At 37.2% G+C, this 16,480-nt stretch overlaps 1 protein-coding gene across 4 annotated transcripts in view; it reads right to left on the reverse strand.

Moving 5' to 3' along the window:
* The window catches only part of THSD7A (thrombospondin type 1 domain containing 7A), a 2,877,792-nt gene that overhangs the window by 1,085,775 nt on the left and 1,775,537 nt on the right, over nt 1–16,480 (reverse strand). For all 4 annotated transcript variants that reach the window (XM_044066751.1, XM_044066750.1, XM_044066748.1 and 1 more), the window contains one exon: nt 15,467–15,701. In XM_044066751.1, the coding sequence (XP_043922686.1) occupies nt 15,467–15,701 (235 nt within the window). The remainder of the gene's footprint in view (nt 1–15,466; nt 15,702–16,480) is intronic.

Below are 16,480 nucleotides of genomic sequence, written 5' to 3' on the forward strand. Positions count from 1 at the left end.
TATAATTAAAATATGTTATTTCCATGTTTTGATCAGTTGTACTTCTGTCAAAAATTTCTAGTAATTATCTTTTGACATTGCATAGTGGAAGTGATTTTTATTTATTTATTTGTTTAATTATTTTACATGATACATAGTTGTTGGATACCTGGAGGATCATGCCTTTGAAGTAGTTATCTTGTTCTTATGCATGTTGTTTTATTATGATTTTATCATTATTTGAATATGTAAGGGGAATATTTTATTTTTCATCTATTTTTATTTCAGGGCTTGTCTTTGAGGCATTGTTTTTGTCCAATGGCAATCATTTTTTTTTCCTTTTTACATGTGAACTAATGGTGTTCTTACATTATTAGTGAAAGGGGAATCTGTCCAGAGTGCATAAATAAATGCCTGATCCCTATTTTTATACATACTGTTGTTAACATTTGATCATGCACTCACTGTTATGCTCAGTGTTAGATTTTCTTTTTGTTACTGTTATTCATAATGCTGTTTGCAATCCATGTCACATTTTTCTTTTTCATCTTTGTAGATGTTTGTATTTTCCAAGATAGCATGTAGAATCTATAGGTGCTTTAAAATGTATGCTTATCCTGGATATGTGTAGAAGTAATTTTTTTATGTAACTTTGTCATTGAGTCATGGGGCATTTTAGACAGGTTGTTTATACATAGGTCTTTAGAGTTCACCATTCAATATAAATGTGCAGCAGGTACCTAGCCCTAAAGGAATATGTTTCTGTATGTTATTCTTTGTACTTTTTGCCTCATGTCTGTTGAACATCTAACTTCCCTGTATGTGAGCTGATCTCACACATTCTCTATACTGGGTATCCCTAGGACACAGGTAAGATATACTGTCATGAGGGTCCTTTTTTTCTTTCTGTCTGCATCCCAACAATCTGACTATATGCTGAGAGGTGAGCCTCCTTCACCTGGTCGCTTGAGTCTGCCTTATCCCTAGACCATGGCTTATAGGTGCCCTTACTGTCTATTCCTGACTGTGGCTGTGTAATCCTGTTCCATTATTGAGGTGAGCCTATGGCCCCGACCAGGACCCAACAGTGACCTATCCATACAGGCCAAGTTGGCAGCCAGTACCTCCAATCATTGGGACATATCATCCTTGTATGCAAAATGGAAACATCTTCCACCTAACCATAGTTCCCCTCAACTCCAGTCCCAAGTGGTTGGTGTGGGCACCACATCACCAAAGGGCTTTCCATGTTCTCTTCCGGACTTGTTCATGCACCAATACATGTATCTTAAAAGTGCTACCATTGTCACCTTGGAAGTATATATAACCCTAGACAACAGGTTTTGTGCAACCCTTCACTTGCACTGAGGCATTAGCCAACTGGTACCACAACACTCTCTCACCAGAAGAGGCAAGCAACAAAGTGCCATTTATATCCATGCCCTGCCCCACAATGTATTTTAGTATCTGAGATGCTAATCAGAGTTAGGCTGTCCGGATTATAGTCAAGACTATCCATCTGTACCACAAAACTGGGCTGAATATGCTTCCCTCTTTATTTTCAGTTCACAGGTAGGCGTTTGAACTCAGCTACCAGCCCAAGAGCATGCATTACCTGTCATATTTTGAGCAGGTTAACTAATCAATATTTTTATTTTATTGTGCACTATTTGGATAAAGAAATGTATTTAAAATGTACTTGTTTATAATTGTTACTTAATAACATGCCTACTGACAATTGTTTAGATTTTCATTACATTTCTATTGCAAAGCTTTCATCAGATTTTATTTTTGTTATCAGGTATTCATGGCGCAGGATACATTTCATGCCATTTTTTTCTTTTTTTAGTATAGATGCTTACTTTTTATGATCCTCCGTATAATCTGGATTTCTTTGACATATTCTTTTTTATGCTAAACCAAGGATTAGTATTTATTGTAATTTTCAAGAAGTGCAGTGAAGAAGTAATGAGGACAGTTTTAAGGTACTATAATGCATGCAAGGCAAGGCATTTCAGTTTAGAAAATGACTTCTTCACATGGACTATGCATGAGTTAAGTTCCATGGACAGAGAGTTTTTTTTGTTGCCTATTTACTGACTGGGTAATCCCAGTGGACAAATTGCACAACCCAAGAGCAATGTCTGGCTAAGTGAATTGCTCATAATCACAATGTAGGCAAATGAAAGAGGAAAGAATGAAACCCTGTAATGTGGGCACAGGAAGCAGCTCATTAACAGCTCAGAGTTTTAATCCTCCAACAGTCAGACAGATGTCTATGTGTTATGTGCTATCAGTTGTGAGGCCCCAGCACTGGCCCAGTAATCAAGGAGCCTCAATCCCCACCACTGGTAATAGTGGGGGGATATACACACTGGGAGGATGACAAGTACACACTCAGTAAAGTGCAATTTCCCTTAAGAGCACACAGAGACCACAGTCAGACTGGGGCTGGTTTTCCCTCATTCTCCAAATCCTGAATAAGACTCCCCACTGACATAGCTATAGAGTTGAGCCATTAGTTTAAGTTCCAAGCCAAGTCCTCCAACACTCTCTCTCTATCCAATCAGTGTTTCGTGTCCCTGCCCAAGTAGCTGTCACACACACTCTTGGAGATTTGTTTTACACACACACACACACACACACACACACACACACACACACACACACACACACACACACACACACACACACACACACACACACAGACACACACACACACACACAGACACACACACACACACACACACACACACACACACACACACACACACACACATGCACACACCCCTGGGAAAGGCTGGCGCAGGTTTACTAGCTATGCCCCATTTTGCCCAGCCTACAAAGTAGTAATCACTGTCACCAGAATCCCTTTTCAGCTACTTCTGCCCAGCCTACAAAGTAGTTATCACTGCCACCAGAACCCCTTATCAGGTACTTTAACACCCTTAACAAAGTATGTCCAATCCTACTGTGTAATGTTACTTTTAGTCCAAATGGTAATTTGACCAAGAGCAAGGCTATTAGGAGTGGCCTATACAGTGTCACCAAATAAATATGCAAGTACTCTTACAGCTTAAATATGTCTCATAAATATCAGTCACAAGGATCAATTGAAATATATTTAATAATAAAAGAACAAGACAATACTAAATATGTCTTCACAGTGACCCCAGAGTTCAAAATCATAGGAAGTATTTAAAAACAACATTGCAGGTCAGTCTCAAATAAATACAGAAAACATCTAAATTAATTTTTACTTACTAAATCTAAAATAAATTACTGTACCCCAGTTAACTTACTTACAGCAAGGCAAAACAGATGTGGTGAGTAGATGTTTCAAGCTGATGCTGCCAGGTCAAAGACAAAATACAAAATGCACAATCTCTCTCTCAGAAACTTCTTAAATTCTTATCAAATATTACTGCTGGGTAGCTTGCAGTATGCCATCACTTTTTGTCACCTGACTTCAGTTCCCAGGCTCAACTACAACTGCTGGAAACTGCTAGCATTTAACATCTCCTTGTGAAAATACATAGCCTTCAGATGCTTGCAACTGCTGGAAGACACAAAACAATAAAACACTTACAATACAATGCAGAAGGCTCCCTGGGTTTAGACATCCTTTGTCCTTGCTACATTGAAACTATCTTGTAAGGCGCAGTTATAAAACAATTTAATTTCAACCATGATCTATAGAATGGAACAGAAATAGCCATTTTTTTTCTCTCAGATTAGTATGTCAAGCCAAGGATGACCTATCCTTTGTTAAGCTTTGATTATAGAGTGTAACAACAGCTCCAGCTGTGGTTGGGCAAGCTTTTAAATGGTGCTTTCCCTAAGGCTTAGTTCTATATGAGCATTAAGGAGGTTTCTTTATATTAGGATCTTCTGATTTTCGTTACCAGGTGACCAGAGGAGAATGCAGAGTGTGCACCACTGTGGTGGTGGAGGAATTTGAGTGGAGAGACAGAAAATGGGATGATATATATATATATATATATATTATTCATGATTGCTGCAAGTCAGATGGGGTTACTGTAGGATTGAACTGGCATGTGTTAGGTGGTCTTTGGTATGCTCAAACTGAGAGTACTGCTTAAGGCATAATCAGATATGGAAAGCATGCATTTCTTCTGGGGTCTTGCATGGGAGGCACTGGCATTCAGGAAGGGGCTACCAAAGGATTTGTTTGATCCAACTCCCCACCTGAGGTCATGAGATTAAAAAAGGCAAAGTAGAAGAGGAGGCTGATCAGGTTGAAATGCAGCGGCTTTAACACCTCTTTGCAGAGCATGTGAGACAGGGTAGAGAATGATAGATTGTTATTTTTCTTCAGGAAACAATGTTATCAAGAAGGGAATCTTTGGCTGTTATGAAATTGTTAGTATTAGCTTTATATTTTGTTGAGGGTATCATACCGCGAGGGTGGTAACACTAACTATACTCAAACAATTGATATGGTTGGCAAAGAATTAGAAGGGATCAGAGGTAGGCAGACAGGCTATAATCAGGTGTCATGCAATAAGGCAGGAAACAGTGAACACCTCTTTTTTTGCAGCCCAAACATGAAAACCCAAGCAAAACAAAAGACTTTTTGATGTTGTGAAGAAACTGAAAAACAACTGGGGTCACATTATTTTATTTATTTATTAATTTTACATTTGTTTACCAGGAAATGTCTGAGTGGGCAGGATTGCCCATTTTCAGCTGAGGCCCAGGGCAAAAATTTCCAAACAATAGTACATAGAAATTTATAATGAAAACAAAGAAAAAAAGACATACAAAACATACAGCATTAAAAAGTATTAAATACAATAGAAATAAAAATGCAAAGATAAAATAGATAGTAAGTATAGGGAGCATACAGTAAATGGAATATTATTTGATCAAATTAGTGATTGATGGTGAAGATATATGATGGTGAAGGAGCTTTAATATGACTATGGAGGTTGTGTTAGGAAAAATGTATATAATTTGGACTGTATTAACAGTTTCCTAGAAAACCTTATGGAAAATTAGTTTAAGGATGTCAGGATGGTCTAAAACTCAGCGTTAATATGGTTTCACTGTTACTAGGAGTTGTAATTGGCAAGCGTGTAAAACAAACCATCTCTTTATATATGAAAGCCAACATAAAGGTGGTAGTAGACATCTCAGTTAATGATATGAATATCTCAAATCATATACTGATTGTAACTTCAAGGAATGCGGAGAGACAGAGTCATGGATTTGGAGGGAGAATGCAATTTATTGGAGGAATCCTAAAAGAATGGCTTTTGATATGATGGTGATGGTTAAATAAGAAAAGATCCCTCTTCTTGATATGAGGAGAACATTTTGTGGAGTGGATGGCAGACAGAGTGGTAAGCACAATTAATGGGGAAAGTGACTGATAAATAAAGAAATAAATAAAAAAAGAAAAGCAAAAGGACAGTGAGAAGGAAATTGTTCTCCATGATGTACAGATACAATAAAGCACTGGAGGCTTCGATATGATATGCCTAAACTGGTATATAAGGAAACATGGCTTGAAGGAAACCAGACTTGGAAAAAAATTGTTCAGATATGGAAGGAAGAAATATTTATTCACTTTGAGTGATTTGGATTGTAAATTTTGTAGCATTTAAATTACAGGATAAAAAAAAGCATAGTACACTTCAAAAGTATATGAACAGAACAGGGAGGAGTTTGTAAACTTCTACCAGAAACTTTACCATGAATCAAACAGCAAGGAGATCGCAGATAGTCCTCTAAATTGTGTTTCACACTAGGAGGGTCTGTTGTTAAGCTGGCTTATTTGGGGGACTGTTTATAAGCAGATATATGCTTAAGTGAAATTGTGACAGCTATAAAAAGGTTGAATAAGTGAAAGGCAAGAAAATGGCTTTGTGATTGATTTGTATTTGGTAGGCAGTCAACTGGCGCTAGATATGGTAACTGTTTTAATGCCATCTTAGGAAGGGAACCTCCTTCACCCCCATAGAAGGAGGCTTAGGTAGTACTCTCCAAATGAAACAATAGAGAAGAAGGTCCTACTAATTATCATTTGGTTTCTCGGATAAATGCAGATGTAAAGATATATGTTCATGTACTAGTGACATGGTAGGAAAGCACTTAGAGAGATGCTAGTAGGTATTGAACAGGTATGCTTTGTCCAAGGTTTGTAAGCAGAAGACAGTTGGAAACTTTGTTGAATTTATGGAAGCCATTGAGCAGCCAGTTCTGAACAAAATGAGAGTGATTCCTCTTGACATTAAAATCATTTGATATGGTTGAGATTTTCTGATATGTTTAGAGGGATTATGGCACTGTATAACCAAATATCACTAAAATTATTGCTAACAGGGGGATATCTAGGATGACAAATACTAGGATGGGTATAAAGCAGTCCCTTATGTTCTTTATACTTGTAACTGAGGTTCTGACACAATGTATTATAAAACATTGGTGAGAGAAAGGGCCTCCTAGTTGGCACTTGATATCTTAAACACTTTTGTTAATGACTGTATGGCGTTTCTCTGTGCTGTATTAGGTAGCCTGTCTGGTGTACTTCAAGGTTTTGTCTAGCTTGGTCAGCAATGTGTAATTCATCCCAAAAACAGGTGGTTATTCTGACCTTATAGACTATAACTAGCAGGAAAAACTTCCTAAAACTATGAACAGTAGTAGTGCAGTGGCCAAAACCACACAATTGGTAAAATCCAAAGTTAATTATTAAAGTTGAGCACCTTCTTTTCTCTTATTTTAGAACTTTATCACAACTAAATGCAACATCTAAAAAAACATTTAAATAGTAGCTAAGTAAAAAAAAATCACCTGATAAAATTCACCAATAAAACCGTACAATTAATTACAGCTAACATTATAATGTTTTAATTTAAGCCATGAATTACTTGAACAAGGCTCATTAAGCCCAAGATAACACAAAGCATTCAGTCTTAGTTACCATCTCAGTTCACAAAACTCCAAATGCTCTTTTAGAATACGTCCCTGTAAATCTTCATTATTTTGTTCAATTACAAAAAAAAACAAAAATAATGGTTATCAAAGTTCTTGATGTGTTTATACAATGCATTAGTTTCTTCGTATTCTTTATATATGAAAGATGCTTATATATTCTGTCTTTAATTTTTCTGGATGTTTTCCTTATATAATATGCAGAGCAAAGTCTGCATTGGGCCATGTACACTACCTATCTAGACAGACAAGAAAAATGGTTGTTTATATTGTATTCTATGCTCCCGATTTTGAAACTGTCGTCACAAAAAATATAGGAGAACTGTGAACATCTCCCACACCTAAATGTTCTATTTCTTCATTGTTCTTATTTAGTCTAATCTTTCCAGTGATTCTCTTTGTAATTGAAAAAAAATAATAATGATTTTCAGGGACATATTCTAAAAGAGCATTTGGAGTTTTGTGAACTGAGGTAGCATATAAGAATCAATGCCTTGTGTTATCAATGGCTTAATGAGCTTTGATCAATTAATTCACTGCTTAAATTAAAACATTATAATGCTAGTTGTAATTAACTGTATGGTTTTATTGGTGGATTTTATCAGGTGATTTTTTTACTTAGCTGCTATTTAAATGCTTTTTTTATTTTGCATTTAGTTCTTATGAAGTTCTGACATAAGGGAATGAAAACACTCAACTTTAGTAACAAACTTTCAATTTTACCAATTGTAGTATTAGACACAATAAGTACTCAGTCAGTATGCTGACCTGCTTGTTATGTAGTCTGGCAAGCTTCTTGGTGGTAAGAAACCTTGTGTTCTTATTATTACACTATATTAACTACCTTGCTAATATTTTGGGTCTGTGAAGTTATGTAAAGCACATGCTTTTATATATAATCTTTTGTACAGGTCACATATTGTTTCTGAAAAATGTGTTGGATGTTTATTATACAGAATGTTTCATATATCTTATTTTGTGATTCAAAATGTCATAGTATTCCAGTCCACTCACTTGAAAAAGAAAGGCCATGAAGGAAAGTAAATGAAACTAAATAAGGCTTTCCTAATGTCAGTACTTTTTCTGATAAAAAGATTTTTTTTAATTCTAGTTAACAGAGAAAGAAATTGCACACTACTCTCAAGTCCTATTGAGCGCCACTAATCACAGAGACAGCATTATTGCTGCCTTCTCACACATGGACCCTGGCATATTTCCTTTGTCTACTCTTGTTTCTACTTCCTCCCGACCTGATCTATAGCAGTATTCTGCCTTTCCCATCCTACGACACACTTCAGACATCATAACAGAACCCTCACAGCCTTTGGTTCCATCTGTAGACCTGAGATGCTCTATTTCTGCCACTGTAAAATCCAGGTGATCTGTATGACAAAAGTAATCAGCAACATTTTCATACCTAAGCTGTAAGTGAATACAACAGGTAGTCTTTTTTCTTATCTTTTAAATTTTACCCTCCCTAGACTGCATCTTCTTTACATTCCCTCCAAAAGGCAGCTACAGGCAGCTCTTCCTCTGATTTAGCTCTACCTACCACGTTAAGCTATTCAATCAATGCACCTTTCAGAGAGGCAGGGAGTTTTTCATGGTTTTCCGACAAAGTGAGTGCAGTCATGGTCTATACTAACCATTTGAATTCTGTGTCTTCTTTTAATGTGGGATACCTGCTAACTAACTTTTAGTATGATAGATGTCAATCTTGGCATACCCATTCACAATTCTTAAGGTTCTAAGAAGGAAACTCTCAGTTTGTATTCTTCGTCCTCCTTTGGCCTTTGAGTGCACACAGGTCACTCGTCAGCTGTTGTGCTGCTATTTTTGATGAACTAAAGCTTTTGTGTGCATGTGTGTGTGTGTGTGTGTGTGTGTGTGTGTGTGTGTGTGTGTGTGTGTGTGTGTGTGTGTGTGTGTGTGTAGGGGTGCACTGTTATCCTTATCTGGCTGATTATCCAATTGTGTCCACATTTCTGAAGGTTTACAATTGTCTTTATTGAAAACTGTATAGTGCTTTCACACCTTGTAGAATACTTTGAAAATCAGACTTACTCCCTTTTCAAATACACAGAACTGTGAGAGACATTCTTAACACTGAATTCCTTATTATTTTCCCAGGCAAAAAAATCTAACTGGTAATGGAATGATTTCTACATTTTCTCAACATACATAAGTGTCAGTAAATACCTTCTTAAAAAATCAGGAGTTTATTTTCACATTCATCTTCCTGCTACAGTATCATTTAATTCACATGAAAAAAAGACTGTAGTGGTACAGATTCACTACAACCAGGGATCTGAACTTTGCTTGTGACATAAACAGAACATGCTGGACATACAGAAATGTACTCCAATGGATTCCCACACTATAGAATTGGCTCCTCATCTATGTAAAACAGAGTTTATCTCTGACCATTTTCAAACAAACCCTTAACAATTTGATGGGAATTTGTCAATGTAACCCACTGTTCTGTCCCCCATGTCACTTACGGATAGAGGTCATCAGTGAAAAAGGTATTATCCTAACAAACACCCCCCCCCCCCACAAACACAGAGACATATCCTTAGTTACCTTCCTACTGAAATTCCCCCCTGTATAAATGCCCATTTTGCCCGGGACCCACAGACCTATGAAATTCTGTATCATCATAGCCTTTGAAGTCTTGAGTTCCCATTCTTCAATATGCATTCTTGCAGTGTTCTCAAAACTGGTGAAAGAACTGCAGGGATGGCATAAACAGACTGATAGCAATTAACCATTAACTTTGCATCTGCAGTGCCAAGACAGAGCTTGGAAAGGATATGTGCTGATATGCTATTTAACTTTTTTTTTGTTCTCCCTGCAGCTATCTGCCATTTGCTGTGCATCAGAGCCCTTTATTTCCTTCCAGTTATCATCACTAACACTTCTTTGGCTTGCCACTCATAGACTGGAGCTTGAGAGAGAGAAATACTTTATGTAAGCATCCATGGGATGGGTTTATAGAAGAGTTTAGGTCAACCTGTTAAGGCTGTGATCACTGCAGTGGACTTTCTGTTATGTCATACCCATTATCCCACCCAAGTACTCAAACTGGAAAGGTCACACAAGTAATATACTGACAGCTGTTCTGGTCTCTAATGAGGACTTATAGATCTGAATGGTAACGTCCTGCACAGGGACAGGGAGGCTGACATAATTACTTTTCACTCATTATATCGCAGTAAACCCTGTAGGCATCAGGTCTACTAAATGAATCTTCATTGCCTGGGTCACAGTAGGAGTTCCTCCTCTCTGTGGAACCTATCTTTTGGTATAATTTAAATATTAAGGCAGCATAGCTGATTCAAACACCTTGCATGCAATTTGCAGTGGTCATGTAGCATAAAGCCTCTAGCAGTAGATTTTTGCTTAACCCCAGCCTTTACTGCTGTTTCTAACTGTTTGTTTTTGTTGTTTGCTTGCTTGATACCACTTTTGCCTACCTGCCTATCAGTGCACTTTCCTATCTGTCTGTATATCTATATTTATCCATCTATATAATCTGCTGGCTCTCTGCCTATACATCTGTTTGCTGTCTATATATTTATCTGTTTGAGCTTGGAAGATATCTATCTGCCTACCTTACTACTTAAAGAATAACAATATCAACATTTATATAAACTACTGGGGGGTTAATGGACTAAATGAGATGGATGGCGATCTTGATGTCCTATCCACATTTGTCCTAACAGCCACTTTCTGCTGTGTGATGCTTTTAACAATTTTAATTTTTAATTTTCTAACTTTTAAGTTTTAATGTCATTACTGTTAACATAGCTAATTATCTGTTCAAGTTACTTTCGGCAGTGTCTGTTTGAACTGTTTCCTTACTAATGATGGCCAGGTTCTGGATTGTAATTTTCCAGGAGGGAGAATGCTTCTCTGGAACACCATGCTGGAAAGTTTAAGTTAAGAATGTATATCCTTGCTGAAGCTAGAGAGAATAGCAGGAGAAAGAGATTCTTAGATCTGAAATAGAGGAATATGGAGAAAAGTGCAGTGAGAAATACCTGAGATCCAAGCGGAAAATAAAAACAGAACAGTAGACATGCAGCATTTGCCTTTTCAACAGCCCTTTTAAGAGGGTAACATAACCTTTACCCCATGTGCAAAATTTGGGAAAAGGGTTGTGGATGGATGGATGGATGGATGGATGGATGGATGGATGGATGGATGGATGGATGGATTAACCTTTGCAATCATGATCTCAGCCTAGTGCTTATTTATGACAAATCAAGTAACTGATTGTTTGTAACAAAAGTGTAGGATGCAGCGATTAGACTTAGGGTTAGAAACCTCCATAAAGAAGTGACTCATTCCCAGTGTCTGTAGATCAGAGTGCACATGTTGCGTGCTTGTATTTAAGAAGCACATCAAAGACTGAACGTTCATTTGTAAATGCCACGCGTGTGCCATTACTAGTGCCATTTTGAGAGTGCAGCCTGAGAGTAAGCATGCATGATTACAACAGTTAGTTTGTATATCAGTTACTTAAGTTTAAGTGACTTAATTTCTATCATGATGTGTTTGTATAAAATAAAGCTGCTTGAACAGAACCGATGAAGATTCTTCTATTGTGTCCAAAGTAGGAGATCGACATGATGTCAGAACCAGGATCACATAGAATAATATTCGGAGCCATGAGGCACGGAGATGACAGTGAAGGTAAACTAAGACAAATGAGCACAAAGAAGAGCCAAAAAAGAAGCAAAGTAATGATAATATGCATGAACTACTTATTTCATAAAAAAGACAAAACAGCATTACAAGAGCACAAAATGTATTATTAAACAAGCAGGAGGCATAAAAGGCTTATTAAGGGAAATAATAAAAGTAAAGGTGTTTGAAGAAATGATTAACAGAAAATCAAAATGAGTGTTTAAGGCAAAACAGGCATGTTTAGAGTAAAACAAGCACAAGAAAAATATAACGGGCTTGGAAAGAGATTAAACGAGAAAAACTAATATAAGGGCAAAAAGGGCACATTAAGTGTAAATAAAGTAAGGCAACTGCATATTTTTTGGCAAAGTGCTGTGTTTTGGCATAACTACAGCTTTGTATTAAGGGCATAACAAGTTATTCAAAGTATCTCAAAGTGTGTAAAAGTGCTTACAGTGTGTGCTTATTACTGTGCATGTATTCTGAAGAGTTATTTGTGTGCAAAGTGTAACTATTTTGTGAAGTGCAGTCAAAGTACAGCCATTTCAAAAAGTTCTTGTGCTGGGTGTGTCTATTCACAAAGTGTCGCCATTACAGAGTGTTCCTTGCACTGTAAAGAATTGCCTAGAAAGGTACCACCATTTTGGGGGAGTTTCAGTGTGTTGTGAACAGTTTATTTGCAAAGTGCCATGACTTTAAAATGTTATTGACTCTAAGCTTCTCCTGCCTAGTTCATTCACATTGTGCAGTTATTTGAAGTGTTTTCTAAAATTATGATAAATTATTTTTGCAACACAATAACTTGAAGAATATTACAGTGCCCTAGAAACTTATTTTGCAAAGTCAAGTTACACAGAGGCTTGGATCATGCAGTTATTTAATATGGTCCTTGCACTGATAAGAGGTGATTTCGTGCGATACAGTAATTTCAAGGATATTACCGTGCCCAAGAGAAACTTATTTCACAAAGTACAGTTATCCAGGGGCTCGTTGTGCTATTGGGCAAAGTTACAAGAACTGGCATACATTTCTAGCATATGTGTATGTGTTTGTGCTTATTTGCAAAACCCTTCACTGGTATGTGTTAATATGGCAGATGAATTTCAAAAGCCCTTACCTGTTGTATTTGATCAGAATATTGCAGAGAATTGGAGAACATTTGAGCAGGAGTACAATATTTTTATACAAGCAGCTTACTCAGACAAAGATGCATGCACCAAGGCATTCATTTTGCTAAAACTAGCTGGGTCAGGGGCCATACAATAAGAGCATTCATTTCTGTATGCACCAGCAGTATATGAAAGAGAAGGTGAAAACTGTCTTATTGTTGTGCAGGCTTAGTCAAGGGAAGACCCCGAGTGTTCGAAGCACAAGTTCAGAGAAATGTGTAACCACAGACAAATATTACATTAGAGAGGCATTTGTTTCACATGAGAGATCAGAAATCAGGGGAAACTTTTGCAGTTTACATAACTGAAATGAGAAACAAGACTAAAACATGTCAGTTTGGTGACTTAAAAGATGAGTTAATAAAGGACAGACTCATATATGATATGAATAGTGTTGCTGTGAGAAAGATCTTGCTTCGTGACAGTGATTTAACATTGAGTAAAGCCATAGAGATTTGGCAAATCCATGAAGTGACAAAAAAACACACAAGAATGCATGCAAGTGACAAGAGCATGGTTTCAGCATGCTCCAGAGCAAATGTAGATAGCATGTAACATGTGGCAAACAGAAGTAGGAAAGCAAACTGATAAAAATCAAAGGCAGGAGTGAGAGAAAATGGAGGACTGGACATCAGAGAAATCAAACTGAAGACATGTCTCTGGTCTCCGTGTCAATATTTCTAAGGTTGTTGTTGTTGTGTCTTTCAGCTTTTCCTGGTTAGGGGTCGCCACAGTGGAACTCCGGTCCGCTAATGATTGGCAGTAGATTTTTACGTGCTGAGTTGCCAGCCCTGATGCACAACCTTCAATGAAGGTACGCCCATTCATGCATGTCTCCTCACAGAAAACACTCTAGCTGAGAATCGAACAGGACAACGTCTTACTGTGAGGCGACAACGCTACCGCAGCACTTGACATGAAATCCTCGGGAAGCTAAAGAATGCCTTACATCTTTTGGCTGAGATCTTTACAAAAATTGTATGAAAATAATTTAAAGTGAACCTGAGACATTTATAATGCATTTACAACTTAAACAAAGAACTACTAAAAGCTCTTGAAAAGAGATTAAAAAGTTAAGCACTTGCTGTTCTGTATTTCTAGTCAAGAAAGAAAGGAAGAACTAAGCCAGTTTTTTTGAGTGTGATACATATACACAGATCAGGACCATGTGCTTTAGGAAAATATTGGGTCCTGAGAGAACAAATTAATTAAATAATAACATGGTTGAATTATGTCTAACTTTATTTAACATGTGTGATCATTATGAGAATGCTGGGCTCTGACTGGACAAATTGCTTAAATGCTAACACAGATGAGGTAAGTGCAGTTGTATTTAACAAATATGATCATTTCATAATACAAGAGCATATATTATTCAAAATACATAAGATCTTTATACTGACATATTTGAAACGTATGAGATCTTAAGGCTAATGATTTTGAAGATCTGAGTCAGCCTTACTTAATTGAGATCTATATCCATCGATCCATCCTCAAGCCCTTTTTCCATTTTGCACATGGGGTCGGAATGTCACTTCAATAGTGAATCATCTCAAGCCAAGATTTACACCACTGGGTGGCTAGCCCTGCCATGGTAGTTCATCCGTACCACTCACTCACACACATACTCTTACTGACATCCGATTTAGAGTGTCCAATCCACCTACTGCATGTCTTTGGAGTGTGGGAGGAAACCAGAGCACCCAGAGGAAACCCATGTGACCACAGGGAGGACATGCAGACTACACACAGAAGGCACCCCAGCCGAGGATTGAACCAGAGAACCTCTTCAGTGCTAACTGCTGCACCACTGCAGCCATACAAATGAGAGCTATATGGGTAAAAAATTGTTTTCTTAATTTAGATGTTAACAGGTTTTATGATTTAAACAACTTTTTAAAGTTCACACAATGAAGAAAATCAGTGATTATAATAATTGTTATGAGTATGAGTGATTATATTTATGACAAAGTGCACCCTTGAAGCTCTGAAGGTGCTATTCCACCTCATCCAATGTGAATCTTGTCAGGCAAATGAAATAATCAATAGTTTGATCTGGCTGGCCACTGTTACATACTGAACTGTTAATTAATAGTAGCAGGGGCAAGCAAGAGAGCTGGTAGGACAGGAAGAAAAGCAATGAAGATTACACATACCTGGCACAAAGAGTGAAGAAAGAGGCTTGTGGAGTGAAAGGTACTTGACATTATGAAACCCTGTGCAGAGACTGCCTCACAAGGGAGGTACAATCTCAACCAGATTTATTGCTTGAAGATGCAAGCAACATCCTGAGCAAAGCCCATTGTGCATTTCCCTTGAAGCAATGCTATTAACCGTAGAACTTCTTTCACTAGGAAGTGGAACTGATGCATAGCAGGTGAAAAGAACCACAGATATTAGAAAAATAATACAATTCACTGGACTCCTTTCCTTTAGGGTTGTAATGAGCACCTCAGGGATCAGAAAAGGAAGCTGAGCAGCTTTAACTGACATCACCATTACTTACAAATGATGTCCTGTATAAACAAATTTTTTACAAATATCAAAATAATAGTCCCCTTTTCCACAATTAATTGTTTTAAACCTAATTACTTCATATTTCTAATAATGTAGATTGTGGCATTTCTGTATAACAGAATGGATTTATTCAGATGAAATCTACTTACTTTTTGGGGCCTACCTGCCCCACATTGACTCGTACACAGATGACCTTTCTTGTCTGCATTCCCATAGCACAGGCAGCCTCACCGCTCCAGCTGGAGGAAGAATTAAGAGTCGACACAGATGTATCCTCTATGCATGGCCCCCAGGTACCGCTCTGCCAGTGGTACACTGTGCATGGATGTTCATTGCAGCTGCGCACCTCCTGCAAGGAGCTAGTGTTTGGGCATTGGATACCTCCTGCAAAATAGATATAACAAACAGAATCCATCAAACACTAGTTTTATGAGAAAAAAAGAACTCCTATTGGACTGTAATATTTCTGAAAATGAATTTATCCTGCTTTTGACACTGACATTTATACCATTCAAGTTAGTGCAAACTATAAACTGTGCTGAAAGACTTGATGGCATTTTAACACATTATTTTCATGAATCAAAATCCTCAATTAACTAAAAAAGCTTTTTCTGTTTACAAGAAATACACTGAATAACCAGTGAAGTGTGATATATGACATGTCTGTCATTGTTTAATAAATCTTCCAGAAAAAGAAATTGACATTTCAATATAAGCTATTAGCAAAAAAAAAAATGGAATGATGACTTCTTTGTTTCCTTTTGATTTAGCTGACAACATAAACAGCTATTTTGCCTTAAGAGTTTTAAAGCTACTGTTAGCAGGAGTTCAAATGCAATAAACTGTAATTACAGTAAAAAAAGATTTAGGGAGTATGAATTATTATATTTTTTACTCAAGTCTTAAAGTACACAACTATTTAGAAAAGACTGAAAACACAGACAAAGAAAACTGAGCTGGCATTAACAATACATTTACTTTTCTGTTTAACAAAAAGCTAGCCTGTCTGTTTTATTCAGTGATAGCTGTGCCCCAGCAATGTCACTTGTAAACCTGTCGCACAATAAAAGCACAGCAGTTTAACAAATAGTGATCACAGACAAAAAATGACAAATTTGCATACATTTTCAGCAAATGTTTCTTATTTAGTTGCGAGCAGGAAC

This window comes from Protopterus annectens, chromosome 3.part1 (genome assembly GCF_019279795.1).
Source record: "Protopterus annectens isolate FY-2018-M chromosome 3.part1, PAN1.0, whole genome shotgun sequence".
Lineage (NCBI taxonomy): Eukaryota > Metazoa > Chordata > Ceratodontiformes > Protopteridae > Protopterus > Protopterus annectens.